A 20,337-nucleotide genomic window follows, 5' to 3' on the forward strand; every position below is an offset into this window, starting at 1 on the left:
TGCCCTGTGCTAGTGTACAATTTGCATAGGGGGTTTGACAGGCAGGCTCAGTTTTTCCAATGTCCTCTGGAAAGGGTAGAGTTCAGCTTCTTCCATCCAGGACAGGCACTGCACCAAAAGCTTGCTTATATGACAGTATAGCAGGCAGCAAGAGTCATGGGACAATAGGAGATTATGGCCTGGCAAATACAAATAAGACCCACTACCGCTCTTCACCTGCCTTCTCTACAGCATAGGGTTCTAAAGCAAAGTCCCCTTTCAGTTTGGGGAGCAGGTACCTCAGATTTCCTGTGGTATGCACAAAGACTGCAAACATCAAAAGCAAGAATTAAATTTGAGCAGCAACAACCTGTGAAAATACAATTCATTTATTACAAAGAAAGCACATTTCATTGAGTTTATATACAGTGTCAGCGCCTCATTTCCTAGGAAGGAGGCAAGATCTCCCTGCTGGATGCTGGGGGAAGCAGGCAGCTCTGGGGTTGTGATAAGGCTTCAGCCCAGAGACAGGAACATCCTCGAGGGGGGGGGGGGGGAAATTTCCCTTTCCCCATTGTCTGGATCTTGCCTTCTTGCTGCAAACCAAATTGCTGAGAATAAAATGTTGTGGAGTCTGTTCATGTCTAGACCCCATTCAGTTGCACCCTGGTATATATTATTCTTAAGAGTTATCAAAATATTTAGCATAAAAACAGATATTAAAGCCCACATTCAGCTCCTCAGTCCATATACAAAAGGTTCAGGTTGTGTCTTTGAGGTTAATATGAAATTACAAGATGGGCATGAAGGCACACTGGTACCAAAATTTGGCATAGGCTAGGGGGCAGGGCTGTGGAAACCAGTATTGCAGTCCAAGGAGGTGGGAGCACGGCAAAGTGATCACACTGTCGCCACAATTTCAGCCAAGATCTGGGCCCGAAATCCCACCCATTCTATGTAGGGCCGTAGGCCAGTCAGTCCAAGCAGAGCAGCAGTGCCAGCCTGCCATGTACTCCCAGAGGGGAGGAAGGCTGGGGCCGGGAGGCATCTTCTTGCTGTCACTCTCAGAGATCTGTTGCAGGGCCCCCCCAGTACTGATCCTCCTCCTCCTCCTGCTCGGAGCTGTAACTTCGGGCCCGGGTGAACTTCTTTCTTAAGGCATCAGCTTCGTAAGCCCTGCAGGGAGAAGAGGGGAGGTGAGGGCTGAGTAAGAGAAGGGGGGGGGGGGGGGGGGGGGGAGGTGAAGAGGTCATGGGAGTAGGAACCTTCCACCCCGAAGACCTGAGAAATCCACACAGATCATTCTTGCCACCTCGCCACCCTCACTTAGCACAGAGGCAGTTACGGGGGTTGCTGCAAAGCGTTCAGTGTTTGAGATCTGCAGCACCCTGAAGACTGCACTTTGTGGTGGCCCCCTCCCCCCCCAAAAAGGGGGAGATGTCAGACTAGCACACAGAAACCCCCAGCATTGTAGTTAATTTTTTTTGGGGGGGCGGGGGGGACCAACAATTGGATTTGGCCCTAGAACTCCAGCTCAGCTCATTGGCCCCTGAAGCTGATGGAAAGGATGGAGTTGGAGGAGAAAAGCTTAGGTAAGTACAACTGCCCCCCCCCCCCAGCTTGAGAATTATTCAGAAGCAAGCGAGGCACTGGGAAAAAAAAATGTGAAGACGACTCTTTTGGCTAGGGCTCGGGTAAAAAGCTGTGGCACTCCCAAGCCACCTTGTGGACTCTGGGCAGGTTTTGCGCAGCTGCCCCCACGTTCGAGAAGCAGCACAGAAAAGATGCAGAGGGGCAGGGCAGGGGACAGGAGAGCAGAACGGACTGCCAAAGACTGAAAAAGCTGGCTGAGGCATTTTTTTTTTCTGCCCAGCTGCTGACAGACCACTTGCCTATTAAAATTCCCCCCACTTGGTTTGTAAAAAGCACACCAAACCTGTTGGGATGAGTTTTCCCCTCCCCCGGCTGAAACCCACTGGCAGGTTTCGGCTGAATTTACATGGCTGAGGTAGGACAGCGGTACGACAGCACAGGGGCAGCGAAGCATCAGCTCCTCCGGGGCCAGGCCCAACCCCACAGTGCACCCCTCACTAAATGGCAAGTTAACATGATATTTTTTGGGGGGGGGCCAAGAAAGGAGAGGGCGAGGCCTAGTGATTGCGTAATGGGTTCAAATCCCACTTCTCACCTTGTGAACTTGGGCAAAGTCACTACCTCTTGCCTCAGGTACCCAGCTAGATTATAAGCCCTTTAGGGCAGGGACTTATCTAAATACTTTTTGGGGTTGTTCATCCATTGGGGCTCTAAAAATAAGTTATAGTGAATGTTCCAGTTAAGGGCAGTGTGCTCCCTGCTCCTGTCAGTTCACCTAACTTTGAAGGGTTTTTTACGGATATCCAAAAATGAAACGGAGGGACATTGTAATCCAGTGAATAGTGGTACATAAAGACCTCAGGGTTCACCCCATTTCCCTCTGCCTCCTTGATGTGCTTCGTCTCCCTCCCTTGTTAAAAAAAAAAAAAAAACCAGCCAGCTCAAGCCTTGCGAGCTGCAGGGCTGAGGATAGGATGCTTCTCTCACGCTCTCCCCTGTCGCTCACGGCTGTGTATTTACCTGGTCTCGTGATCCCTCGTCCACTGGCCTTGGGGCTGGCTGTCTTCATCCTGTGGGGGAAGCCATGAGAGGCAGCAACAATTAGAGATCAGAGGGGGGGGGGGGGGGGAAGAGAGAGAGAGTGCAATGACCCAGCTCCAGCATGGACCTGCACACAGCTCCTTCCTATTCATCAAGAGACTCCTCACCAGCTCTGCTTGGGCAGATGTTTATTTTTGTTTCAGTTTTTACCCTGTTCGATGTAAACCGATCTGATATGGTTATTACCATGAAGGTCGATATAGAAAAGTTAAATAATAAATGTTCTGTCTTTGCAAAAAAAAAATGTTCAAAAAGAAAAAGCTTTATAGATTAGGACTTCTGGGGAGCCTTGTACTACTTGAAAGAAAGAAAGAAAGAAACTTACCCTGGCCTGAGAGAATGCTATCTCTCTCTCTATGACTTTCATACATCAATCAGCCCAGTCTGTTTCCCCAATTCTTCCCCCTCTCAGCTATTGCAGCAACAACTTGGCTGCAGAAGATCAAATTGCTTTCTGGTCCTGCTTATACATTTGGAAAAGGCTAGGGATATGCAGTAGTTTAATTAAACCCCCCCCCCCCCCCCCAAAAAACCTCCACCCACCATGAATATCAACAATATTTCCTGGTTTATTTTGTCATCTCTGCATAAAAAAAAAAAAAAAAAAAAGTTTTTTTCTGTATATATCCCTTTAAAAAAAAAGCCTGCCTCATTATTGCATGTTTTTTCATCTTATTAAAAAAAGTGAGAACACATGTAGACAAAAAAAAACTATGTTCTGTGATCAAATTATTTTTTTAAATGCTGAATAGTGACAAGTAAGTTTGCATTTCAGCAGCAGTTGCACAAGAGGTGAAAGTCTGTAGAAAAAGGCGGCTTTCCAGAGAAGTCAAGGGACTGCTTTTATACAGGGCCACTGGGGTTCATCAGCTTTCGCCCTCTGGCAGATCCGCTTTGGGAAATGTTTTATAAGAAAAAACTTCAGTCCTTTGTGAAATGGAGCAGACCGGGTGAGGCCTGTTTCACCGATGTTGGCTATAAGCAGATGCCAATTAATGCAGCATGCAGAGCTCCTTGCATCTACGAACGTGACCGCGCACACGTCCAACTCTTGCTCACCTCTGCCGAGCGGTAGGCTAGCCCTGCCGGCTGGCTCAGGTAGTAAGGCTCCGCCTCCACAGGCTCAGAGGACCTGGCCAGAGCTGGCTGCTCGAAGACCTCTTCCATCTCTGTGTCCGTGTAGGCCCCCGCCCTCCCCATCCGTGTCCTCGTAGTCACTGTTGGCCCGGCTGTCGCAGCTCAGGTAGTCTGTACCGCTGGGACTCTGCTGGTTCAGCATGTCCAGATTCTGCTCAGTCGTGCACTCCGCCTGGGGGTAGGGAGGGAAATAAAGAGGCAGATTTTCAAAATTGGTTCGACTACGCACAGTGCAGACTCCCTACACAGGTTTTCTTTATGGAGAAAACTTCTTAAAATGTAAAGTTATTATGGCCCTGAGTTCCTTTTTTTTTTTTTTTTTTTTTTTTTTTTAAGTTATCTTTGTGCCTCTGCTGCCAAATTCCTATGCAAAGGGCAACAACCCAGTGGCTAAGGCAGAGGTGACCAATTCCAGTCCTCAAGAGCCTCAAACAGGTTTGGTTTTCAGCATTTCCACAAAGAATATTCATTAAAAAAGATTTCCAGGTACTGCCCTCCGTTGTATGCAAATATCTCTCATGCATATCATGGTGGATATCCTGAAAAAAAAATCAGGCCTGTTTGTGGCTGTGGAGGCCCTGAATTGGCCACCCCTGGTCGAAAGGATGGACGACTGCAATCCTGGAGTGGCTTAAACAGGACATCCACCATGAATATGCCTGAGAGATAGCGGCATACAATGGAGGTACTGTAGAATCGCTCATGCATATTCTTAGCGGATGTCCTGAAACCAGACTTGTCTGCAGCTTTTCCAGGACTGGAGTTGCCTCCCTCCTGGCCTCTAACAATTACTAAACAAGCTCATGAAATGGTGCAGAGCTCTTGTAGCTGGAACCGTACACTCAGAGGGAGGAGCCCAGAGCCAAGCAGAACTCTCCAAGCCCGGCCTCCACCTGATGAGTCGGAGGGTGCCAGTGATGTGCCCACACAGTAGCACCTGCAGGGTGACAGAGGTCATCTTGAGGGTTCCTGGGACACCCCCCCCCCCCTTTCAAGTCATAAGCAGCCATTGTTCACCCCTCTTCAATAAGAAGTGGGATAAGAAAAAAAGTACAATATTCTTAATATAAGGCATGGGGATAACCTGCATGGAGCGGCAGTTATTTTATGTATTTAGATGTTTATATTCCGCTTTTTGCACTTTTTTTCAGCGCTTCAAAGGGGATTGCAATCAGGTACTGTAGGTATTTCCCTATCCCCAGAGGGCTTACAATCTAAGTTTGTACCTGAGGCAATGGAGGGTAAAGTGACTTGCCCAAGGTCACGAGGAGAGACAGTGGGACTTGAACCCTGGTCTCCTGGTTCATAGCCCACTGCTCTAACCATTAAGTTACTGCTCTAGGCGAAACTTGGGGGTAACCTGCGCGGAGCAACAGTTTACTGCCATGGGAAGCTTGCTAGGCAGACTAGATGGACCTTTTGGTCTCTGTCAACAATACTATGTTACGGGGAAAAAAAACCCAAACCCAAAACACAAAGTACCGTCTCCCTCTGCCACAGATACAATATAATATCCTCCTGATGGTTGCTTCTTTAGTAAACAATCGCGAGCCACACTGGGGCACTTACAGACCATGGAAAGCACCTCCAAGAGGTTCAGCTACATGAGTCTAGAGTACATCATTGAAACACCCAGGTTCACAGCTGGCCAGGATTTAGGTGTGGGCAACACTGGCACCCTAGGCCACTACCTTCATCTGGAGTCACCAGCAGGCCAGAGTAAAACTTAGTCAACTCTGGTGAACCAATACCAAGGTGTTGCACTAATTTGTGCACTTATTCTTGGGCGGCCCAGCTAGTCTGCAGGCATGGCTCAACAGTGACGTCTCTCGGGTGGCTTTGGAAAAAGAACAAGATAAAATGGTTAACTTGGCAGTGCTTCCCTTTTTGCCTCGTGGCTCTCTGCACGGTCACAGGATAGGCAGGACTAGTCCTATATTAGCGCTTACTCTTCAGATTTGGAGACGGGTCAGAGAGAAGGCGGCTTGATCTCCCACTGCTCTGATCTACAAGCATCCTGTTTTATCTGGCCGTACTTTCTCCCCCACATTTCGGGAATGGTGGGATAAAAGGTCCTGTCTTTATTGCCCAGCTCTGGGAAGAGACTGGGTACTTGGCTTTCTACACGCTCACTCGGGATTACAGTTTAAATCCCGGTTCGTGCGCACACTATTTAAAGCAAGCCTTAGGAAGTCATTTTGGCTCAGCTAAGCCCTTAAGACCCTTACACGGCATGAAGGATTTTTTTTTTTTTTTTAAAGTAATCCTGATGCTTCAGTTAAGAGTATTGACAACTACGAAAATAAAGATCCTGAGACAAAGTAATGAGTGAATCAGCTCATAGAGACCTCATAGGGTCTAGCACAAAATCAGGACATTATCATAAAACCCGCAGACAAGGGTGGTGCCGTGGTTGGTTATGGATCACATCGCATATCAACAGGAAATTCATAGACAACTTGAGGATCATAAATTCTATCGCAAAACTGCCATCAGATCCCACTGGGGATCTCCACAGGCAAATTCAAGAGTTATTACAAATAGCCTCCCAGGCTGGTTTTCTCACTTCAAAGAATTAAGATATTTGAATGTAGAATCTCCCAGAACGCCGGTAATATATGGGGTACCCAAGGTACATAAAACTTGGGTTAACCCACCCTGTCGTCCCATTGTATCTGCCAACGGTTCAATTCTGGAACCCTTAGCTAAATTTTTGGACCACTTTCTCCAACCCGCTGTGTGTACTTCAAAATCTTATATTCAAGACACTTCACATATGTTACGACAACTTAAAGATATACCAATCCTTTCTGAAGAAGAGTTGTTAGTAAGCCTCGACGTGGAATCACTTTACACCAACGTACCACAAGAGGAGGCGTTAATGCTGGGGAAGGATGTCATGAGTAATCGTACACATCCTCAACGGATTCCTACAGAATTTCTAGTGTCCTTATTGGAATTAGTTCTTTTTTAATAATTATTTTTCTTATCAACGAGAATACTATCTCAGATCCACGGTGTGGCGATGGGGTCTCCAGTAGCCCCCGACACCGCAAATTGGTATGTCGCCAAATTTGAAGAAACAACGATATACACTTCCCCTTTCTTTAAATTTATCACTCAGTGGTCTAGATACATAGACGACATATTTTTCATATGGCATGGTTCTGCACAACAACTCTTTGAATTTCATACATGGTTGAATTCATCTAATCCTCACCTTAAATTTTCCATGACATTGGATAAGGAACATTAATCATTTCTAGATATTCTGATTACTAAGAGTTCAGGTACCATTCGAACATCCTTGTTCAGGAAATCTACGGACAGAAATAAATTTTTAAAATTTGAAAGGCACCACCCTCGCAGATTCAAGAAGGTTTACCTGTGGGGGCAGTTCTTCCGTATCCGAAGGATATGCTCGGACCCCCAAGATTTTCTGCAACAAAGCGCAGTTTTGAGTGACAGATTCCATGAGAGAGGTTATCCCATTTCAACTATCAGAGAGCCTTTAAAAGGGCCAAATTTTCTCCACGTGAATCACTTCTACAATATAGGAGCAAGAAACAAGCTTCAGCTCTCACCTGTGTTGTTAGAACACACTAATCTCACTCAACATATTAGGCAATCCATTCAACGTAACTGCACGTTCTCAGCCCCCACCAGGTTTTTGATTCACCACCGATGTTTGCATACAGCAGGGGCACTAAACATCAGCAACAGGTGGTACGTGCCACCCAAGAGTGTGACTCCACCTTGGGACCCCCGGGACAAACATCATGCGGTCATCGCAGCTTCTGTGCTCAAGCCATTACAGGGATCGAGTGGCAAGATCCTAATACCCAGACGCGAATCACAACGCAGACATTCAGTTCATTGTAATTCTGATTTCGTCCATGCCAAAAAGTTTACGTGGGCAGGACCAAACGGAAAATTAGAACACGTCTCATTGAACATCGGAGCCGTATGAAAATCAGGATCTTAAAGCACCTATTGTACAACATTGTGCCACACATCATCATACCTTTGAGCAAACTTCAGTGGCTCATTATAGAACAAGTTACCCCATCATGGAGAGGCGGGGACAGGATTTCTGTTTTAAATTACAAGGAACATCAATGGATCCATCGTCTTAAATCAGTGGAACCCAATGGTCTAAATGAGAAAATTGAGTGGTACACTCTCATTTAGCCTTATGCCCCGCTGAAGCGTTTCTTGTTTATAGCCCTGGGTATGCTATCCTGCAATCCACTGTTCACTTTTCAAGATGGCGACGTCAGTGACGTAGATGTCCTTTTTTGGTGAGTCTGGGGGCAGCCCTTCATAGAAACATAGAAACATAGAAATGACGGCAGAAGAAGACCAAACGGCCCATCCAGTCTGCCCAGCAAGCTTCACACATTTTTCTCTCATACTTATCTGTTTCTTTTAGCTCTTGGTTCTAGTTTCCCTTCCTCCCCCACCATTAATGTAGAGAGCAGTGATGGAGCTGCATCCAGTGAAATATCTAGCTTGATTAGTTAGGGGGTAGTAGGGGTAGTAACCGCCGCAATAAGCAAGCTACACCCATGCTTATTTGTTTTAACCCAGACTATGTTATACAGCCCTTATTGGTTGTTTTTCTTCTCCCCTGCCGTTGAAACAGAGAGCTATGCTGGATATGCATCGAAAGTGAAGTATCAGGCAAATTTGGTTTGGGGTAGTAACCGCCGTAACAAGCCAGCTACTCCCCGCTTTGTGAGTGTGAATCCTTTTTTCTTCTCCCCTGCCGTTGAAGCTATGCTGGGTATGCGTGAAGTATCAGTTTTTCTTTTCCCCTGCCGTTGAAGCAGAGAGCTATGCTGGATATGCGTGAAGTATCAGTTTTCTTCTCCCCTGCCGTTGGAGCAGAGAGCTATGCTGGATGTGCATCGAAAGTGAAGTATCAGGCACATTTGGTTTGGGGTAGTAACCGCCGTAACAAGCCAGCTACTCCCGGCTTTGTGAGTGCAAATCCTTTTTTCCACATTTCCTCTTGCTGTTGAAGCTTAGAGTGATGTTGGAGTCACAGTAACCATGTGTATGTTTATTGAACAAGGGATTGTGTCCAGGCAGTAGCCATCATTCTGGCGAGTCACCCACTCTTCATTGGGCGGCCTCTTGACTTTATGGATCCACAGTGTTTATCCCACGCCCCTTTGAAGTCCTTCACAGTTCTGGTCTTCACCACTTCCTCCGGAGGGCATTCCAGGCATCCACCACCCTCTCCGTGAAGAAATACTTCCTGACATTGGTTCTGAATCTTCCTCCCTGGAGCTTCAAATCGTGACCCCTGGTTCTGCTGATTTTTTTCTTATGGTAAAGGTTTGTCGTTGCCTTTGGATCATTAAAACCTTTCAAGTATCTGAAAGTCTGTATCATATCACCTCTGCTCCTCCTTTCCTCCAGGGTGTACATATTTAGATTCTTCAATCTCTCCTCGTACGTCATGCGATGAAGATCCTCCACCTTCCTGGTCGCCCTTCTCTGTACCGCTTCCATCTTGTCTTTGTCTTTTTGTAGATACGGTCTCCAGAACTGAACACAGTACTCCAGGTGAGGCCTCACCAAGGACCTGTACAAGGGAATAATCACTTCCCTTTTCTTACTCGATATTCCTCTCTCTATGCAGCCCAGCATTCTTCTGGCTTTTGCTATCGCCTTGTCGCATTGTTTCGCAGAACTTCATATCATTAGACACTATCACACCCCAAGGTCCCTCTCCTGCTCCGTGCACATCAGCCTTTCCCCCCCCCATCGAATACAGTTCATTCGGATTTCCACTCCCCATATGCATGACTTTGCACTTCTTGGCATTGAATCTCAGCTGCCATATCTTCGACCACTCTTCCAGTTTCCTTAGATCCCGTCTCATTCTCTCCACTCCTTCCGGCGTGTCCACTCTGTTGCAGATCTTAGTGTCATCCGCAAAAAGACAAACCTTACCTTCTATCCCGTCCGCAATGTCGCTCACAAGATATTGAACAGGACCGGTCCCAACACCGATCCTTGCGGTACACCACCGATCCTTGCGGTACAACAACCGATCCTTGCGGTACACCACTTAAAACCGCTCTCTCTTCAGAGAAGGTTCCATTTACCATCACACATTGTCTTCTGTCCGTCAACCAATTTGCAATCCAGCAGAGAGAGATTCATCATGGGCGTCTGACGACGTCACTCTCCTTTTTGGATACACGTTCTGTCCAAGATGGCGTCCCATATGACGTATATACCCTATATGGACACATACATCGAATTGGTGCCTTTCTACCTCTTTAAAGGTCAGCGTTTCTTTTTCTTGCCGCCGCCGATAGATGTGTCACGGCCGAGCGTATTGTCTCCAGTCCAGCATCGTTCAAGTTAGTACTGTGTGAAATACAGGTACCTACTTACAGCATAAGTCTTTGGCTCACAGCTCCAATTTTACAAACTGTTTTTTGTTGCATTTACAGAGCTAAATTGAAATGCTATTGATGCTGCTGCATGTACAAACATTCCTGTATCAGTAAGTGTTCTCCCATGACTTGGCGCCATTTTTTAAAATAATTGAGTGATTTTTCATGCACATTGGTTCTTGCTTTTATTTCATCCTTAGTATGCTTAAGGTCCTCCGGATATCAACAGAGCCGCTGTCAGTGGTACCCGGCCCCCTGAAGAAGGAGGTCCACTCCGAAACACTCAGTGTGGGGGCAACGTCGGAGTTGACCACTTTTTCAACATCAGGCTCATTGACGGACAAAGGCAAGATAAGTACACCCTCGGATTTAAGCATGTGAGCTATCCGTTTATAAGTACTTCCAGGCTCAATGTGCATAAAAGGGCAGCTTTTTTGATAAAGCGCCCCTTACATCCAGCCCACTGAGACCAATGATTAAAATATAATTGAATGCTATCAAAAGCTTACATTAGCTTAGCCTGTTGGCATCTAAATATGAGGTCTCTATGAGCTGATTCACTCATTACTTTGTCTCAGGATCTTTATTTTCGTAGTTGTCACTAGCTACTTCCTGCACATGTGGATTCTTTATTTGTTGTCAGTTAAGAGTATAGCAGCCATCTAGTGGGGTATACTTGCTGGAAAATATAGGAAACAGATTCTGCAGCCTTTATTCCAAGTGTGAAATGAGGATTTAGGTATTGCTTTAGATGCTAAGGCATGGAAGAGTATTTGGACTTCAGCCCATCATCTTTGCTGTCTGAGCCAGACGGACCGAGTTTATGGTTAAGCTGCTGCATGGGTTATATCGCATCACACCCCTGGTTTAAGCCCAGGCTGCTAGATGGGATGTGGTGAAACCGGTATCTATGTACATGTGTGTGCTATTGCCAGGGTCTTCATCAGGAAAACTGCAGACATACTGGGTATAGCTGTACCTGTTATGTCATCCCTGGGAAGGATCTCTGGTACCAGTTAAGTATAGGAAACCGGTCTGTCAATTCTCACTAGTGGCCTTGTTTACTATGGCAACATTGTGGAAGTTTAATCCAGGTATGGACTCCTGGAGAGCTCAAGTGTTGTGATACAGTGGACATTGAAAACTCAGATATGACTTAAAAGATGAACATTTCAAAGATGACAGACTTTGGGGCTTATATTATCAGTTTTATTGTCTCCCACTACCTGCATCAGTTTGATGGTTGGGCAATGTATCACAAACAGCAGGCCTATTCCCAAACCATGCACCCCTCCCCCTCTCCAGTCTGAGATCTCATTTTGTTTTCTTCCTGTATGCAATGTTTGGTTGCATTTGTGCTGTATGGACGTGTTATATCCTGGAAAACTCATCTAAATTAAAAAAAAAAAAAAAGTTAAAAAATGGACCTGTTTCTCACTTGGGTTAGGATCATGAGCTAGCACTGCATCGAAGGGGTGACACTGCCCCCTATCTCCCCCCACCTCAACCCCACTCTCCAGTCCTGTCTGTCGGTGCCAAAATCTTAATCAAGCCCCAATTCTCAGGCAGGGTTTACCAGCTGACTGATCCAGTCCTACTGCATGCAGGGACCTGCTTAATTGGAGAAAATCTTAACTATCCAAGTACCTGCGTGCCCTGGGGCAGAAGCACAACTGGAAAAAGGTGAAGCCATTTGTACGGGAATCTATTTGAAAAGGGAGGAAGAAACCCAGGTTTCGTCTTACCATGTCTTCTGCTGTCCAGATTGGTCGGGCCTGCTGGGGTTTTGATGATTTCCTTTAGGCTCCGGTACCAGGAATCGCTGGCACCACTCAGGTTGATGGTAGCTGAAGGAAAAAAAAATTACAGAGCACATGCAACTAAGAGGCTTATTTGGCTGTTACTGGGCCTATCGTGGTCATGCAAAAAACTATACTCCACCTGACAGAGAGACTATACAACGCTGACAAAGAATATAAGAATTGCCATACTGGGGCAGACCAAGGGTCCATCAAGCCCAGTATCTTGTTTCCAACAGTGGCCAATCCAGGATACAAGTACCCAAACATTAAATAAATCACAAGCTACTATTGATTATTAATTAATAGCAGTTTATGGATTTTTCCTCTAGGAAATTTCCAAACCTTTTTTAAAACCCAGTTACACTAACTGCTGTAATCACATCCTCTGGCAATGAATTCTAGAGCTTACTATGCACTGAGTGAAAAAGAATTTTCTTAGATTTGTTTTAAATGAGCTACTTGCTAACTTCATGGAGTGCTCCCTGGTCCTTCTATTATCTGAGAGAGTAAAAAACTGATTTATATTACCTGTTCAAGTCCTCCGGTGAAGAAGTTTTGATTTTTGAACTATCATAAGAATAATTTAAGTCTGCAGACGTGGTTAAAAAGGGTTTGCTTTAATTTCTGAGGTACATGTGTGTGGGGGAAAAAAACCCAGACTTTAAAAAGACAATATATTTTAACAGGCTAGTACGGCACTGGTAAATCTCAATGTAACTCAGACATTTGGCATACAACCTCAATAGGAAAAAATGTCTCCAGGCAGAGCTTAATATCTCCCAGTGATTTGCAATCCAGTTACTCAAGTCCAGCCTGGTCACCACCTTAACACCAAGGGGGCTCACCCTAGGAATCAGCTATTCAAAACTGAGGTTGCTAAGCTCAACACAAAATTACTCCTCCCTGGACACAGTGAAGGTGTTTGGTCAATATCGGGGTGGGGGGGGTGCTCATCAGCCCAAGGCTGGTCGAACATCCCATATGCAGAATCTACTTGCAGATCCCATGCTGCTGTGCCTCGGAGAATTCACACAGCACCTCCCAGTTCTTGGACAGGATTAAGATGAGGAGAACTACCAGTCCACTCTGTCCTCCTGTCTCACAGCTAGAAGGATCCATTTTGAGACAAACTCAGCACTGTAAGCTTTCATACAGCACTGGTAGCAAGATCCTGCAAGAACACGCTGTCACGGTAAAGACGACACACTGGACCGCTCCCTGGCCTAGTCTTCCTACACATTCAAAAGAGTTTCCAAGGAAGGGCATGGGGGGAGAGTAATCTGGACCATACCGGCAGTGGCATAGTCACGGGTGGGCAGCTGCCCACCTAATTTGGACCCAGGCCCACCGAACGAACCGGAAGTGGAGCACCGGACCTGCAAGGCCGTTGCGGGATCCCATCTCTGCGTGGCGAAGAGGAGGACCCAGGGCCGGCGCGCCATTCCGTGCATTTGCACGGCACACATGGGGAAGCGATCCTGCAGCCTTATGGCCCACTGATCTTCCTATTTTTTTTGGGGGGGGGGGAGGGAGCAGAAGCGTGACACAGCTTCCGCTTACTCCCCCTCCCCAAGCAGGAAGATTTTGGGCTGTACGGCCCAAAGATAGCAGAAGGCCGGTAGCAGCAGGAGAGGCCAACTGATCTTCCTGCTTGGGAGGGGGAGGAAGCGGAAGCTGTGCATGGGCTTGAATGTGTATGTGTGGGTGTGAATGGGAACTTGAATGTGTGTATGTGTGGGTGAGAATAGAAGCATTGATTTGTGGGTGAGAATGGGTGCCTGGATGTGTCTGTGTGTGCATAAGAATGTAAGCTTGGGGAGGGGTGAGAAAGTGAGAGCTTGTGTATGTGTCTGCAGAGAATGTGAGCTCTTGTGTGTGTGGGGAGGAGAGCATATTAGAGCGAGAGCTTGAGTGTGTGAGGGAGTCTGAGAGAAAGCGTGTGTGTGTGTGTGTGTGTGTGTGTATGTGGAAGGGAAGAAGACAGTAGTAGAAGAAAGACAGACACTGAAAAGGAATTAGGAAATGAGCGACAAGGGAAAAAATAGGAAAAAAAAAAAAAAAAAGAGACCAGTACCAACTGATTAGAAAAATACAAAGATCAGATAAAGATTAAAAAAAATATATATATATTTTGAGATGTTAGCAATTTAAATATACATCGAACATCAAACTGGGGAACCGGCAACAAACATGCCATCTTTGGGAATGTGCATTTCTTATATCTTTGTATTTTGCTCTTTCTTCAGTATTCCACTGTTCAGACATTTTAGTTTCTCAGACTTTCTATTTGGTTTAACATGCATGTTTCTGTTTCTAATTTATAGTCTCTTATTTCTATATTAGGTAAGGGTCGGTCTCAGTTTTGCCCGTGTGTGACTGAAATGCAGTATTTCTGCTAGCATGTAGTTTCTCTGTAGTAGTAGTCCAGCTTGTTCTGTTATTCCCGTAGGTGATGCATTAATGTTCTAGGGCCTGGTGTAGTATTTGCATTGCTGCTTTTTCATAAGGTTGCTGTTATTTGAATCCTGAGAGTCAGTGCTGTGACTATTTAGTATGGCAAGGTTCTAGATGCTTCTTTCTTTGCGGGAGTTTGTGTTACTTCACAAAATAGCAGTGGAGGGTTATTTTTTGCTGAGGTGACACCAGAATTTGAAATTTTTTTTTTAATGTTATTTGTAATGTGAATTGCCCTAGCTCTGTGCTGCACCTGTTCTGATGATTAATTATATTTTATTGTATTTATGAAGATTTCTGGTTTTCTGCAAAGATGGTTCATGAAAGAATACATTAATTTTTGTTTTATTACATGATTGGATCTGATTGTTTTCTATACTTGTGCATTTATAAACTGCAATAAATATAAAATAAATTCTGATTAATAATGAATTTTTAATGCTGGTAAAATGCTTGAAATTGAGGTAAAATGTTTTAAAGTTTCATGCATGATGCATAATGGTTGTTGCAAATTACTTAGAAAGCCATTCTAGGGTGCAGTATATGGCATTATTTATCAATAAGAAAACAACTAATAGGTCTCAGACCTGCATGCCTACAGCCCACCCATGTGAACCTTGTGCCCATCCAAAAAATCAATTCTGGCTACGCCACTGCATACCAGTTCCCTCAGTGGGGCAATCAGGCTGAAGGTGTGCACTCAGATCAGCCAACACGGGGCTGGCCTGATAGCCAGCGGTGCCAGCCACGCAGCAGAAACGGATCTTATTCCAGAGCTTGGTTTCTGTTCTGGGGCCACGTCAGTCACCTTCCCTTTCAAAAAAATAAAAAATCCCTGAAGACCATTAATTCGTGGTGACAGAGAAAGAAAAGAGCACAGGAAGGATATATCTGCAAGATGGTAGAAGTGATGTAGGTGCTGGGTTAACAGAACTAAAAAAAAAGTAAAAAAAAAATATGAGAGAGAGAGTGTGAGTGAGAGAGAGAGAGCGTGCGGTGGGAAGGGGGATCAGGATTAAAGAAACCAGGAAGATCCTTGGTGGTGGGAAAGCACAGCAAAGCCAGAAATTATGGTGGTGCAGCAGGTATGGAAAGCAGAAATTTATGGCAGATAGACAAGAACCATGAGCCTGGTGGGGTTTCTGTTACCGGTGGAGGACAAAAAAAAAAAAAAAAAAAAGAGTGGGGTGAGCGGGCAGGAGAGAAAGACCCGTGATCAGATACCTGTGAAGAGGTGGCTGCAGTATTTCCGCATCTTTAAAGCCTGGGTGTAGAGGCGCCGGGAGCTCTTCTTAGACTCCGGGCAGAGCCACTGGCGCATGGCTTTCACCCCCTGCTTGTTCTCCGGGTTGCAGAAGACCACAATGGGGTAGAACTGCACGTAGTTGAGGTGCTCCACCGCCGTGGGCGTGATGTCCAGCAGAGCGTGTTTGTTCTACAGGGCAGCAAAGACCAAGAAGGGCTAAAGAAAGCCACGATGCCACAGAGCAACACTACCACATGCAGCAGAAGGAAAAGTGGTCATGGAATCCATGATTTGCAAGATTTTCAAGTTCCCCCCCCCCCCCCCCCCTCACACACACAGGGTTTCGTATTGATAGTGATCAAGTGCAAAAACCCTGCTCCCCACCCGTAAAGCTGGCACTCCTGGGGGGAAAAGCGTCCTGGCAACTGGGTTTCAGCAGAGAGTTTGGCCGCTCTGCAGGATGGAGTCCGGACACCCCCCTCCCTCTCTCTCTCTCAACACTAGATCTCAAAATCGGAATCTTTTGGCAGCGTTTTGACCTTGCTACTCTCTCAACAGAACTCAGTTGGGGGAGGGTTCGAGGCAAGGCCCCAGGCACTCTGCCACGCCAAATAAAGCAGCCTTGGCCATGGCTTATTAGCCATTCAGTGTCCCGACAGATTTTACAGCATAAAATTTAAAAGGTTTCCAAAATGGCCAACTGTACAGACAGAATCCACTAAAAGGTGCGTCCCCTACCCGTCTGACACCTCTGTCAGCTGTGTAAACTGGATGGTCTAAAGATTTAGGGGGGAAAAAAAAAAAAAAAAAAAAAAAAAAAAAAAAGTTTGCCAACTTCTTCCTCTAATACCAGGTGCCAGGCTCTCCCCCCCCTCCCTTCCCCACCCTTTTTGGGCTCTAGTGAGAGAAAGCTGACCCCCCCCCCCCACCTCCCCAATTATATGCCCCCCCTCAAGCCACAGGGCAGCTTTCTTCTCAGTTAAGATATTTTGGGCGCACACACGGCTACCGCAGCCACCCCCCCGTTTCTCACCTTCTCTGCAATCTGCCGTACCACCTGCAGTTTAATGACCTTTGAGGAGCCTTCGGCCCTGGGGACGCTCTCTGTGAACAGACAAGTCAGGGTGAACAGTTTCAGGGAGAATTATTTGGGGTTCCAGGGGCAGGCTGTCAGCTTGGGCCGCCCTCCTGCCTAAGAATTTAAAGTGAGGGAGGACGGAGTTGGTTTTACTGGCTCTGGTCTCACTCTTGCCACAGGGCACACAGAATGTCCTGAACATAATCTTATGCTGGGACCTCCAGATCATTTGCCTTAGGAGTTGAAGTGTTCATTTCAGCAGCGTCTCGCAATTACTAGAATGAATGGCTGTAGAGACTTAATACACTCTGCATTGTAATAGATTAGTCAGGTATTTCTGAAGGTGCGGAGTCCCTGAAGAGGCTTCAGACTGGTCCAGTGTCCCAAGGAAAGCTTCCTCATTTTAAGGGGAGAGCTCCCCCATCCTCCTCAATTTCTTATACTTTAGAAAGCAAAAGATTTAAAAAAAAACAAAAAACACCCAGCAGCTCAATTCAGACACTTTCACTTCCCTAACAGGCCGATACAGTACAGTGCGCTCTGGAGCACACTGTTAGCCGGCATTTGGACACGCTAGCTTTACCCCTTATTCAGTAAGGGGTAATAGCTCGTCCAAAAAGCATCCAAAACGCACGTCTAACCCCCCCGAACCTAATAGCGCCCGCAACATGAAAATGCATGTTGATGGCCCTATTATTTATTTATTTCGGATTTTTATATACCGGCATTCGAGACCGCAGTCACATCATGCTGGTTCACATAAAACAGGGGTGCATAGTAAACATAAACTAGAACAATGGTGCGGAAAAGGCAGTTACATATAACAGGGTGATAATAACTTGGCAGAGAAGGAAGAGAAAGGACAGGTTATTAATTCAAACAAGGTAAACGATAATGAAGATGGTTTCATCTTCATTATCGTTTCAGTTATTCCCACACGATTCAGAAAGGAAAATGTGCAGCCAAGCCGCACATTTTACTTTAAGAAATTAGCGCCTGCCCAAAGGTAGGCGTTAATTTCTGCTGGCACAGGGAAAGTGCACAGAAAAGCAGTAAAAACTGCTTTTCTGTGCACCCTCCGACTTAATATCATGGCGATATTAAGTCGGAGGTCCTGAAAGTTAAAAAAAGGAAAAAAAAAAAAATTTTAAATGGGCCCACGGCTCGAAAACCGGACGCTTCCGGTTTCCCAACCCATGGTTGTCAGTGGGCTCGAGAACAGAACGCCGGCAAAATTGAGTGTCGGCTGTCAAAGCCACTGACAGCCGCCGCTCCTGTCAAAAAGGAGGCGCTAGGGACGCGCACAGGAGAGTGGCTGTGCGCGCGCTGGGAGAGCAGGCGCTCGCCCGCTCTCCTGCGATTTTACTGTATCGGCCCGTAAGTGGGGACTCACCTGCAACTTCAAACTGGTCAGGCATCTCCGTGCTTAGCTTCTGCAGAGCAATGTCTGTGATGGGCCCCAGGACCACCACAGGCCGTTTGAAACTTGCTGGGGAGAGGTAAAGAAACAGCCAGTGACTCAACAGGCACCACCAGTCAAGATCCCCTCAACATTAAAATAGCCATTCATTTTTCATTCCCCCTCTAAAATAAAAACTATTTTGATATCATTTCCGTGAAGACCCACTGTTTATGTCCCTCCCCCTACCCTGCCTCTTTTCCACTAAAACCTCTCCTTCCCCATTCTTATGCCTGCCCGGTCTCCCACATTTCCCTGGAATCCTTTTTCAGTAACTTCAGGCCTTTGAAACTCCAGCAAACCCTGCAGAGCAGTCCAAGCCCTGAATTTTAATCCAGCACTTACAACCTGCTTCCACTAGATGGCACAATCTTACAGAAATCCTATTTTCTGCTTCATAGCAAAGCCTGTTTTCTGACCTCACCAGCTGTAGATTTAAGCTATGAGGATATAATTATCCTAAGCAGAGAAAGGAAAATATTGAATTAACTAGAAATAGTATGAACTAAAGAAAGGTGTTTATTTGAAATGTGTGAATTTCAAACTTGTACTGATTTAACCCCTTTTTGTGTATGTTGCCATGTGTCCAATCTATACACACTTTTTCTGAATTTTTGTTCAAAAGGGTTAGATTTGTTAGATGACAGGCCTACTTTTTGTTAGATCCAGGCCTACTTTTCCTCCCCCATCACACACACACAAATGGCAGTACTGCCTTTCTTGAGGTGGTGAGGGAGGTTTATCAGAATTATCAAGCCATGTACGCTCCAAAGAATATCCAGGGTTGGTGAAATCGCAAGGTGTGACGGAGGTGGGATTTTGCTGCCCCTTGCAGCCCATTGGTGTCTGTGAAGCACAGGCCCCAGGAGGAAACAGCGGCACCCACCTTCTCTCAGCACTACCCTCTCGTAGGGTGGGTACTTGGCCTGGCTGGTGAGGGCGGCCAGGTCCTCCCGGCTCTTCCGCAGATTCTTCTTTGCCCCTCGCAGACCCCTCAATTTCCAGAACTCGGCCCGCGGTCCCGAGGAAGAGGAGATGGAAGGCTTCAGCACCGTCTCCAAGCTGGCAATCTGCTCTGCTCTGGAAAGGGGGGGAAAAAAAATACCCCAAAACACCCCATTATGAGTATTGCCCACCAGCTCCCAAAGCCACCTTGGTCATATCCAGCAGGTGGCAGAACCATTCAGGGGTGCACAGACAGCATCATTGGCTGCTTATGATGCAATTCATAAGACAGGCAGGGAACAAGTGACCTCACTAAGGCAGGGATGAAGTGCCTCTTAACGCTGCTCGGGGGGGAGCAGAGGAACAGCATAAAATCACAGGGCTCCAAACGCTGGCGCTTAAGATCCAGCCTAAAAGAGCAGAGGAGTGCGATGCCGTGACTGTGCAGCGCTTCAGCCCAAGAACCACGGATCCCCCATCCTTTGCTCCGTTCCTTCACCTTATAGCCGGGCTTTCAAATGCTCTCAGATGGTCCACTCTCTGCCGCATCCAGGTGAAACAGAACGGCCTGCATGGTGGAGGGGATGCCCACGGTCCGCAAATCAGACTGTACCATCCTGCCACCTTCCACGGTCTGGTCTCCCCTCCCCACACAGGGGGACTCAGCTTTTTACCTGCTTTTGTTGGGAATAATCCCCTTCTTCAGTTCCTGCAGGTCCTGCCCCATGCGGACAGCCAGCCAGCTGCCCAGCTTCCCCCGGTACATGGTGTCCACCACGTGGAAGACCTCCCCCCGCGTGAAGCTCAGTCCCGAGGGCGTCTCGGACTCGTGGTCGAAGTGAGTGCGGATGTGGAAAGAGTCCCCCACGTTGGACTTCACCATCTTTCTGTAGACTAGAGAGAAAAGCAGAGCCACCGGGAGGAAAAGGGTTAATATATGTCAGGGATGGGCACTGCAAGGAGGATAGAGAGTACCAGAGAGTTAGCAGCTGTGCACATTCACATTGCGTGACAGGCAATACAGATATAAAATATGTACAAAAATTCAGATTAGAGTATTATGTGCAGATATAAAATTTAAGCAGCAGACACCGGGGCTCAGCAATGCAGGACTTAAAGCCAAGAGC

The 20,337-nt window shown here is 46.5% G+C and overlaps 1 protein-coding gene across 1 annotated transcript in view; it reads right to left on the reverse strand.

The window, feature by feature from the left end:
• Positions 1–346: 346 nt before the first annotated feature.
• The window catches only part of TJP3 (tight junction protein 3), a 50,508-nt gene continuing 30,517 nt past the window's right edge, over positions 347–20,337 (reverse strand). The window contains 11 exon segments of the mRNA XM_029614318.1: positions 347–1,155; positions 2,593–2,642; positions 3,733–3,861; positions 3,863–3,982; positions 11,972–12,007; positions 12,009–12,073; positions 15,707–15,917; positions 16,762–16,832; positions 18,200–18,295; positions 19,152–19,345; positions 19,885–20,104. Coding sequence (XP_029470178.1) covers positions 1,044–1,155; positions 2,593–2,642; positions 3,733–3,861; positions 3,863–3,982; positions 11,972–12,007; positions 12,009–12,073; positions 15,707–15,917; positions 16,762–16,832; positions 18,200–18,295; positions 19,152–19,345; positions 19,885–20,104 — 1,304 coding nt within the window. The 3' untranslated portion in view covers positions 347–1,043.

This window comes from Rhinatrema bivittatum, chromosome 8 (assembly GCF_901001135.1).
Source record: "Rhinatrema bivittatum chromosome 8, aRhiBiv1.1, whole genome shotgun sequence".
Classification (NCBI taxonomy): Eukaryota; Metazoa; Chordata; class Amphibia; order Gymnophiona; family Rhinatrematidae; genus Rhinatrema; species Rhinatrema bivittatum.